Source organism: Vigna umbellata, chromosome 7, assembly GCF_029865625.1.
Source record: "Vigna umbellata cultivar VRB3 chromosome 7, Vumbellata_1.0, whole genome shotgun sequence".
NCBI classification, from domain to species: domain Eukaryota; kingdom Viridiplantae; phylum Streptophyta; class Magnoliopsida; order Fabales; family Fabaceae; genus Vigna; species Vigna umbellata.
This window is the reverse complement of record NC_142171.1, coordinates 8,143,416-8,154,376: the sequence shown is the minus strand read 5'-3', so window position 1 is coordinate 8,154,376 and position 10,961 is coordinate 8,143,416. Positions and strand designations below refer to the sequence as shown.

At 34.2% G+C, this 10,961-nt stretch overlaps 1 protein-coding gene across 2 annotated transcripts; it reads right to left on the bottom strand.

The window, feature by feature from the left end:
- Positions 1-426: 426 nt before the first annotated feature.
- On the bottom strand, positions 427-10,217 carry LOC124819912 (uncharacterized). Of its 2 annotated transcripts, none has more exons than XM_047291535.2 (5): positions 9,955-10,202; positions 9,651-9,786; positions 7,650-7,787; positions 7,446-7,570; positions 427-791 (listed from the first exon to the last, which is right to left on the bottom strand). In XM_047291535.2, exons 1-5 carry the CDS (start codon positions 9,996-9,998, stop codon positions 632-634), a joined length of 603 nt encoding a protein of 200 aa, XP_047147491.1. In that variant the 5' UTR covers positions 9,999-10,202; the 3' UTR covers positions 427-631. The 2 variants fall into 2 exon arrangements, with proteins under 2 accessions (XP_047147491.1, XP_047147483.1); XM_047291527.2 differs by lacking the exon at positions 427-791 and adding an exon at positions 6,744-7,059 and having other exon boundaries at positions 9,955-10,217.
- Positions 10,218-10,961: the final 744 nt, after the last annotated feature.

The following is a 10,961-nucleotide window of genomic DNA, read 5'->3' as shown; positions in this document are numbered from 1 at the left end:
TGTTAGTTGCAAAATTTGTAGTATTCCCTTGTCTTTTGTAACATTCCGAATAATGATATGTGTTGGGAAATTGTTTATTGCGGCACCTAATTTCGCACTATTTTTTTTTTTTTGCATGGAAAAGTTTAAGTATAACCGCTCTTACATTGCAACTTCCAATTTAGCACTGTAATATATAATCCAGGCTGTCCCAATGGTCACACCCAGTCTAGCATGTGACAGCAATTTTATAACATTATCTTTAGAAACAGTTTTGATATTTATTTTATTAACTTTCTAATTTTGATTTTGATTTTAAATAAAAATATTTGGTGCAAATGACCTTTCACACATGCTTTAACATTGTGGTAAAAAAATAACACATGGTAAAGATTCTTCAACAGAATTCTTAGCAGAGCGTTCCATTTCTAGAAATTACCATCAGAATGAATGAAAAGGAACAGAAAATCTCCTGAAATACTGAAATATTGTCAACAAAAGAAGCATGTAACTACATATATTTTCTATAATGACAATGCCGATGTGTTCTTCACTTCTACTACATTAGCAAAAGTATATATGAGACGGCTTCTGATGCAGGGGAATGAATTGTACAGAAAAGGCAGAATCCTAAAAGGTTTTGGTTTCGTTGCTAATGCACATCACTGGGCTCTGCCTTCCTCTGTAGAAAAAAAGATCCCAGTATGACAGCAATACCAGTGATGGCTATAGTGAAAAGAAGGCGTTTAGTTGAGAAGTCATTCTGCGGCCTTCTTCTAGCACCTTGATCTCCCTCGGTTTCCCTCACATTCCTTCACATAAGACAAAAGAAATGCATTAATTGTAAGCATGAGACACCTTGTGAAGAATGAAAAATGATAGAAATAAATCATACAACAATGATATGCAGAGGGTGGCGTATCATGATTCTTACATAAGAAATTTAACTACAACACAAGCACTTGTTGAAACCTTTATTAAAATGACGAAATCAAATTCAGATGTTGAAGACCAATTCTTTCCTATATTGTTCATTATTAATTAATTTATAATTAAGACAACATTACAAAAATATTACAATACTCGTTCCATCGTAAAAGGAGGACAAGGAAAAAAAACGAAAAAAAAAAGATACATAGTAGGAAAGTATAAAGGGAAAAAGTTCTTGATAAAAGGGCTCTACATTGACAAGAAAGAAATCCTTACAGCACTAAAAGTTTGAAAGGTATGTGAAAAGGTAGCAGTAAAGTTGAAAAGTACGTCATTTCCATTTTTTTTTAATTTAGGCATTATATTATGTCTTAATATCATGCTCTTTTACACTACCTTTGACATTTTCTTCTTGTAACATTATTTTTACTATTCACAAATATTTTGTATTAAAAATCATAAAAATAATGTTTTCCTTATTTCTTTTGGACCTCACATAATGTGATACCTATTTTCAAATTTCTTTTTGTAAAAAAATGTAAAAAATTAAATAAAAAATTTCAAGAAAATAAAAAATATTTTCTTTTTTATTTTGGTGTCTTTCAGACCGTCCACGTCGGCTCAGCACTTATTATTTTTATTTTCTCAATCTTCACAAAACTATCAAAAAAATCCAAAATCTTCAAAAACTAAAAACATCAACATTTCAAACAAACAATCTTTTATACATAACTACGTAACCCTGATTTCTCATTCTGAATGACAATAAGTACAAGCAAAGTATTCAGATGCTAATACCTTCCCTACGTGTAACCAACTCCCGAATCCAAAATCCGGTTTATGTATATCATATCTTATTTTATGGTTTTTCATAATTTTTCCAAGGTGGCAACTCCAAAACCTTTTTTCAAACCCATTCTTTTATGGTTTGTCATCCCGCAATTTCGGTTGCGATAAGAAGACTCTTGGATAACAAGTAGATTGAGAGAGATGCTGAATATAAAAACAATTATTAACATGAACACCGAGGACCAAGCCATAGGGCTAAATCAAAATTCCAACACCTAGAACAGGACAGAAGAGGCCAGTGAACAAAATGGGAGTGATGGCATGATATGGAGGGAAGTATGATAGGATGCATGACATTAAATCTGGTGACATTGCTCAGACGGATAGTTCATAGCAGGATATGCATTGGAACTTGACTGTTTTCAGCCTAAAATCTCACAAGAACTATTTTGCAGTGTCATAAACCAACATTCTCAAACATTTATGTTATTGGGTGAAAGCACGTGAATGATTTTACACTTAATAATAGTACTGACATGCACTATGAAAGCTTGTAAACATAATTATTCCTATCAATAATTAAACAGTTGCAACACGATAATTCTTCAGCAGCAATATAAATATAGAAAAGAAGAATTAACATTCTAGTATATTTGGGTGGAGAATTTTTAGGGAGTAATTCATTTTTATTGAGAATTAGAAATATTTTAGGACAATATTTTGTTCAGAGAAAACATCCTAAAATAAATTAAAATTTTAGGAATTTATGAGAATAATTTGAAAATTTAAAAATACAAAATTTCAAATATTACTTTAAAAGTAAGAATTTGAAATTGTTTACTAAATGTATGTCTCTTCTCTTTATATTCCTTCTCCTTTTAAGCGTTGATCAGGGTAGCTTCAAGCAGATTTAGCTGAGGTCGTGTTGGCTCAATTAAGGTCTTGGCTTTCACCTAGATCGAGGTCCAACCATTGTCAACACAACATCGTTTTGAAGATAGATGTTGACTAAGTTTTTCTCGTGTTAAAGTCGACTGCATTTATTTTTCAGTTGCCATCACCAACTTTTCATTTTGTGTTGATATAGTTCGATGATATTTCTCAATTCCCGATAGTGTTTTCTTTGACAACATCAACATTGTTTATCGAATGAGGTCAAACATGAATCTTTTGGTTGGGCATCACCTTGGATTATTTTTGGTTAATGTTAGTCAGGGTTGTTTTTTGACCAATGTTGACAAAACCTACGTCCAGGTTATTTTTCAACCAGAATTAAAATTAAGGTTATCTAGACCAAAATAGATAAATCTATTTCTCAGCTGATAATGTTAGCCGGAGTTTTTAATTGACATCGATGAAACTATTTTTTGGTTGATGTAAGTTAGAGTTTTTTAGTAGACTTGATAGAGTTTATTTTTTGATTGGCATTGTTAAAAGTATTTTCACGAGAGCTACTTTTCAATTGATGTTTGTCAAGGTTTTCTTGACCAATGTCGATGGAGTTGTTTTTCAGGGGATGTCAATCATAGTTTTCTTTTGGAGCTTGTAGTGGCTAATTTATATCAATGTCTATACGGATTTCTTTTTCAATCAGTGTTACTAGTGTTATTTTGATAAGACTTTTAAGGTGTATGTTAGGAAAAAGGTTCAAAATTAGAAGTTACAAAACAGTTAACAGTAGTTGGACAGTTTATGAGTGGTTAGAGAAAGTTATTTAATCTAGTAGGGATTATCTTTTAGCCTGTGTTCGTTTGAAGGTATTTCACTGTTTACGTGAAATACTGAAGACGGATTTGAGGTTCAAGTGATGTTCGCTTGCGACGATTTGGACGGATAAAAAAGCGAAGATTTGCGAGATTTGAGTGTTTACACCATCCCGCTAATTTGAGAAGATTTGCGTTGATTTGGGCGAAAAAGACTGCTTTGCCCTGTACTATTATCAAATTTCCAAGCACACCGTTCAACCATGCATAATATAAAAAATGCATATTCGATTCTGATGTTATTCAGAACTGATTCCAACCATACCAAACATAATATAAAAAACCCATGCACTGTGCTTTCACGAGTAAAGTCCATTGTTGCTGCCCATGTGATTTACCACTTTCCACTGTCCTCGCCAATGCATTTCTGGCTTTTGCAGCGTGCTTTTGCAGCCATAATAGCTGGCGAGATTCTTTGTTTGACTATACAATTCACTGGAAAGGAGACATTGAGGTTTGAATTTGAAAACAAAGGTCTGACCATGAAGACTATTAATAAGACCGTGCTTGATAGATGAGTTTGGTCTGTGTTGATGCGTGTGTGCACATAGAGAGCTAAGTTTGAAGAGCTTTAGTTTGAGCAGCTTTGGGCAAGTGAGAAAAGTGTCTGAGAAGTGTGTCTGTGTGCTGGAGTATTGTCTTCTCAGTGAGCACGGAGTAGAGGTAATGTTTCTTTTTGGATTTTGATGTGGTTGTTGCAGGTTGAAGGTGTGTGATGTAGATGAAGAGCAAGACAGTGGTTAATGGATGAGGAAGAACGTGGTTGACGATGACGAGGGAGTTGAAGACGGGATGTGTATTCGGTTACAAAGAATAGCCTAACCGGTTTGACCTTTTGGAAGGAGTTGCAGGCGAGGCGTATCCGGTTCCAGCTTGGAGAAGAAGTTCGAAATGATGCGTACTCGGTAAGCATATCCAGTTCCAATGCTGCATTCCGTCATCGTTTCCACAGCAATGGTTGGGTCCAGCGTGAAAGGGAGGACGGAGAGGAGGGAGATGAGGGAGATGTTGCAGGATGAAGGTTTGTGCGTTGGAGGACATGTGGTGGTGGTGGCCATGGACGAATGCAAATGTAAGTATAGGTTGATGGAGATCGAGGTGGAGAGGAGGAGGAAGACGGTTCTGTGTAGGGTGAAGGCCAACGCTTTCCATCAGCGGATGCCGTGTGCTTCGCCGAAAATGGGATCCATGAACTTGTACATGCAGTAGCAGCCCCATGATGCCGTGGGCTTCGCCAAAAATGGGTTCCATGAACCTGTACATGTTGAACGATATGGTTTGTAACTGCAACAGGCTAACCCTTTGTATGCGTTGCAGGTTTTTGGAAGCAGAACGTGCATTTTGTGAGAGACTCAGATCAACTGGGTTAGTTAAGGAGGTCATTCGGTCGACAGTGGAGGAACAAGTTACTCAATTTCTGCATATAATTGGCCATAATGTGAAGAATCAAAGTGTACCATTTTTCTTTCATCGATTTGGTTCGACGGTTAGCAAACACTTCCACAATGTGTTGGATGTTATTTTAACTTTGGAATCTGAATTTTTAATTCAACCCTCAGGAAATGAGGTTCATCCATATCTCTTGAACAACAATCGATTTTACCCGTACTTTAAGGTACAAATTTCTACATATTTGAAGATGTTATTTTTATCAAAGGATGATACAAAATAATGAGTGCTATGATGACTTGTTAATTGTATATTTAGGATTGTTTAGGGGTCATAGACGGTACTCATGTTCGTGTGAAGGTGCCAAGATTAGATGCAGCGAGATTTCGAGGAAGAAAAGATTGGCCAACTCAAAATGTGTTTGCGGCGTGTGATTTTGATATCAAATTCACATACATTCTAGCTGGGTGGGAAGGCACTGCATTTGACTCTAGAATTTTAAAAAATGCTCTTAATCGAGAGGATCTGTTGGTTATCCCCCAAGGTCAGTGTGTATATTGCATTTGTGAAGATTTTATTTATTAGTCACTAAATACCTTTATGTGTACAACATTCTAGAAAAATACTACCTCGGTGATGCTGGATTTATGTTGAAAAGCACAGTTTTAACTCCATATAGAGGCGTCAGATATCACCTTAAAGAATATACACGTAGAGGACCGCAGAATCCACGCGAGTTGTTTAATCATCGCCATTCATCGTTGAGAAATGTTATTGAAAGAAGTTTTGGTGTGTTGAAAAAACGATTCCCTATCATTGCAAGTGGGATTGAACCACACTATGGATTGGAGACAATGACAGACATCATATTAGCTTTTTGACCACACAATCCCAAGGATCTATTGAGTGCCATGGAGATCGCTAGAGATGTGGAAGGAGTTTCAAGTGATGTAAGGTCTAGGGAGAGGACAACAACTAGAAGTAATTTGTATCAAAGTCGTTTTCAAGGAAGTAGGGGAATGTTTCTCGAGTAGAACGTTGAAGGGGACTCGGAATGAACCAGGGAGTTCCAGTCACATTAGCATGGCTAGAAGAGATGGAGGGGGAGTAACCTTGGAGTCTAAGGTGGGCAGTTCGAATTCAGGTGAAAACAGAACGAGGGGATTGCGGAATTTACCCTACCCTGAATATATTAAGTGAAGGGAAGAGGGCAGATGTTTTCAATGTGGAGGACCATAGAGTCCTAGTCATAAATGTCCTGATAAGAACCTTCGGGTGTTAATTTTGGGGGAGAATGAAGAGGAAGAGGAGCCTGAAGAAGGAAAAGATAAGGACCATTCACAATCAATTTCCAAATTTTCACCTTGAAGACAAGGTTGTTAGGAATCCGGGAAGTATTGATAAGACTTTTAAGCTGTATGTTAGGAAAAAGGTTCAAAATTAAAAGTTACAAAACAATTAACAGTAGTTGGACAGTTTATTGGTGGTTAGAGGAAGTTATTTAATCTAGTAAGGGTTATCTTTTAAGGAGGAAACGGTTCCTCCTAGTGGTGTGTGTATTTTTTTTCAGAGGCTTGTCTGGTGTAGAAGGGATTTTCTTCCCTTGTAAGTTGTTGGATGTTTTCTGTATTATGTTTTTCCTAATTAGAGTGTGATCATACATTGTGCAGTAAGATTTGTGTGATAATTTCTTAAACTGAATTTGAAATCTGGTTTCTTGTCTCCAAGAAAAAACATATTTGGTGGTAATTTTTTATTTAGCAGTAATTTGAATACTCTACTCAAGTAAGAAAAAAAATTTAATAATTGTGAATTGTCTTATCGAAATAAGACATTTGAAATGAACAATAAAAATTCAATGTATTTGAATTTTCTGGAAAGTATAGAATTCCTATCCAAACACAAGGTTAGGAGGCTCAATTTCTAGCTATATGAAATGTTATGGACTAACTTAACTAAGCTTAAACTATTGGGTCGGAGGTTCAATATTGGTTTTATATCTAATACATTCATTCATGCAAGATTCCATTGGGCTTTTATACATGAATAATGCCCACTCCACCTAGATCTAAAGTTCAACTTGGTTATGAATGGGTTGGCAAGGAAAAAATTCATAACCACTTGATCATAGAGCTGCTGGTACCATTTCAAGCACCAATACTCCTTACAGCTTAACATGTTGAATGAAGGCTCGAGACTGGATTTATGTCTGCTACATGAAGTAACCAAACCTATAGTGTCAGTTGAAGCTTGAAATGGAACAGCTACACAAGCATTAACTCTACTAATAACAGGGTCCTGGTAAACGGTGCAATCATGCACTTAATACTTGCACGTGTGGCCCAAAATTAGACACAAGTAGAAGACAATAGGGATACACAATCATTCCTTAACCCTCAGAACGGATGATAGCAAGTAAAAAATGGGGAAAAAGTGTAGACATATACATGCATAGTGAAAAAAATATATGCACACTATAATGAGATTGCTGGACTTTGGTCTATGAAAAATAACATATAATCCTACAACTGAGAAATTGTGAACAAAATTATAAAATATTCAGAGATTGTTCACAAAAATGCTGTAATTTCCTACCTTGAAGAGCCCACAGAAGTATCTTGGATAATGCCATTGCACCGACCTTCATGGCTGAATCTTTCACGAAGTCTAACATATTTGTTACATATGTGACAAAGTTCTGTTCGATTCCCACATACTTCCTGAAAGTTACAAATATTAAACTGATATTAGAGCAAAAGTATATAAGATCTCAGCTTGAAAATTCTTTATAAACACTACCTGATGCTCAGCCAGATCAATTGCTGGCAATGGAAACTCACAGAACTCACAAGTGACAATCCTTTGAGGGCATTCTTCACCTTTATGGATATCTAAAATATCACGCTCCATTGTCTCACTGCATAATGAACAAGAAACCTGCGCCAAACCATCTCTTAGTTTAGAACTAAAACAAAGGTGGATTTTGAATCTGACTTTAAGACCATTACAGTTTGCCATGGAGGCTGGGTTCCAAGGAGGTGGTACACATATAGCCAGTTATGATGCACAAATATGATACATGTATTAGATAAAATACATATTTGATTTTCAACACAACTGTTTTTAAAATATTCAGAAGATAAAGAGGATAACATACAATTTTCATTTGTAGTTCATTGATAGACAATCATTCCATGTTTCTTTCTTATGTGTGTTTCTATGTCTCGTGTTATACAGTTTAGATTCTCTGCTTTTCCTTAGAGGCTTAGATATTTCCTTCATATGAATCAATGCAGTATCCAAGCGCATTAGTTATCAGTTGAATGTAGAAAATGCAAGTATTGGTACACAACTATTTCATTGTTTATAAGGATGATGTTAACCCTAACACATCTACTGAACCAGTATTCCAGATTTTATTATTCTTCCATTTTTCTTCCTTTAAAGATATGATGGGGTCTTTCATTGAAGGCTCATACCTAATAAGATTTGCAGAAAATATAGATTTAAGCATCCACGGTCATGTATCATATAATAACCATGATACAATCAATTAGTAAAATACATTTGCATACTACAGCAAACTTTTCATCTTCTTTACATGATACCTCATAAACCTCAAATAGGAGAGAATGAAATTATACTCTATGAAATAAAGCGGGAATAAAAAAACCACTAATAAATCTACTTTAAGAATAATTTTTTATATCCCCATTGATGAGACCTTCACTTGACCAACAGTATCCAAATAAATTATCATATATCCAGCAGTCCATCTTTCCAGGCAAGTCATTCATAAATCCAAACAATCCATGTGTTTATGAATTAATTTTTAATTGACCAGTATTCTTAAGTCCAATTCAACTTTAGGATGGGTGATGAAGTATTTAAAATACCCATCAGACATCCCTCTCTGAAATCTTCTTAGCATGCCCTCCCAGATTTCAAGTTTTCCAGGCAACAAAGTACATTATTTCCTCTGCTTGTTATGGTAAGAGGACTTCTAGAGGTGTTCTAGTGAATGTTTCTTACTCAGTAAACTATGACGGTTCTTAGGCTCTTCTTTGCTTGTAATGTCGTCCTAATAGAATTTAGGAAGTTATAGAATTAGATAGAGACTGGTTATACAATTAGTAAGTTGCTATAGTTGGAAAAGCCTTGTAGAAGGAAAGGCATTCAGATCAATTAGATTTGGGAACTAAGCATTTGCTCTGTTATAGTCTTCAAGAAAGGGGAAACCCATGAAAAAAATCATCTCATTTGATTCATTGATTTGTTGTTAGTAATTCAAAAAACATTAGTATTTTCTTTTATTTCTGTTTTTCTCAGCTTTTGCTCAGAACCCGTTTTGGGTTCTAATTGTTTCTTCCTGAAGCTTGCAAGAACTTTTGGTGCCCATGCATATATTGCGGTGTTTTAAAACCCAAGAACCCTCACTTCATTTTAATTATATTCTTCCACAAGATTATAAAACACTGCATGTGTTTGCATCTATGCTAAATGCAGAAACAAAATAAACTAAATGAGATTGACAATTTTTTAAATAAAAGCATTGCAATTTTTCACTCTTGTCAATGCTAAGAACTCAGCGTGTAGAGGTCAGCACCTAAGTTCAGGATATGTCTTCAAAATTTGATTTGCTCTGAACTATGTACTAGGCAGTCAAGAATCCTAGGACTCTCTACCAAAATTATTGTCTTCCAATTACACAAAATGATTCCCAGTAAGACGAATTTCCTGTACATTCCACACAATTGAACCTGGGAAAACAGAAAGCAAATAACATAGAACTTCACGTACCGGTGCATGTGTGTTTAAATAATGATCCTCCAGGTTTTTTCTAGGAACCATATCACCACAGATTTTGCATTTTTCAAGTTTCCGAGAGCAATGAGCATAATGCAAGTCAATATTTGCAACAGGTACAGCCCGATCACTGAAATCATATCATTAATGTAAAGAAACAAACATCATGCATAAAAACAAAGTCAATGCTTCCATTTATCAAACAAATAATCTCAATTTCCCACAATTTTATTTATTATTACAACTTTGACATAAAGCAATTGAACAAAATAATCAATTTTGACATAAAGAGTTTTACCAGTGAGTGCATATACTAGTGTCTTGATCCGGAACAGCTTCCATAGCCGAAAACTGAAACAATCTGGAGAAAGAAGAAAGAGATGGAGATTCGGATTATACGAGTATTGGGAGAAATAGGTTTCGGAGAATTTTAGATTCTGACTAAACAAGGTTTGGTAGATCTTAGATTCCGATATCTGAATGGACTTTTGGTTGGGATAACTTTTTGGGGGCTTTGGGATGATTCAAGACTTTAAGTCACAAATGAAATTGCGGTATGATTATGGTACGCCCCATTCATGCCAGAAACATCCACCAGATTGGGCCACTTTGGTTTAGATTACCATTCTTCATACATTTTTCGTTTTACGGTTATCCATTAGTTCAATTTTTCTACCTGTACTCCTATAATTAGTAAATGAACACCTTAATTGTTTTAAAAAAATCAGAGTTTTATTTCATTTTTAACCTGTGTAGCACTGACGACACCAGATGTTGGAGTTATATGGATAAATGTCAGACTTAATTAATTTCAAGTTTTTTTATAAATTTTAATATTTATGATTAAATTTTCATTAAATATTTTTAATTATTGATTATTCAAAAATGTTATATTTATCTATTAAATTATTTTAATTGGATTTCCTTTGTTAATTGAATGCTATTTTGTTTAGTGAACTTAGTTGTCCATTTTTTTATATAAAAAAATTGATGTTTTATAATTAGTATAAAATAATATTATGATTCATATAAAATAATAAATAATTTTTATTTTTTTAATCAACTATAATATGTTTTATATTAATTAAAAATTTAATATTTCTTAACACACACAAAATAATAAAACAAAATAATAATTACGTTATTTAATTAACAAAAAATTTAATTATAATAACTTAATTAAAAAGTATAAAAGTTTTAAAAACTTAATAAACCAAAAAAAAAATATTATAAATTTATTTAGAAATATATAAATACACAAATAACATAAACTTTTATTAAACTTAAATGTGATAGCATCATTTC

What these genes read in the sequence shown, in the direction of transcription:
- LOC124819912 (XM_047291527.2), bottom strand. Translation starts at nt 9,998, where the DNA reads ATGGAAGCTGTTCCGGATCAAGACACTAGTATATGCACTCACTG. An exon ending in ACTAGTATATGCACTCACTG is followed by an intron (nt 9,787 to 9,954) that starts GTAAAACTCTTT and finishes ATATGATTTCAG; the next exon opens with TGATCGGGCTGTACCTGTTG. An exon ending in ACTTCTGTGGGCTCTTCAAG is followed by an intron (nt 7,060 to 7,445) that starts GTAGGAAATTAC and finishes TTCATGTAGCAG; the next exon opens with ACATAAATCCAGTCTCGAGC.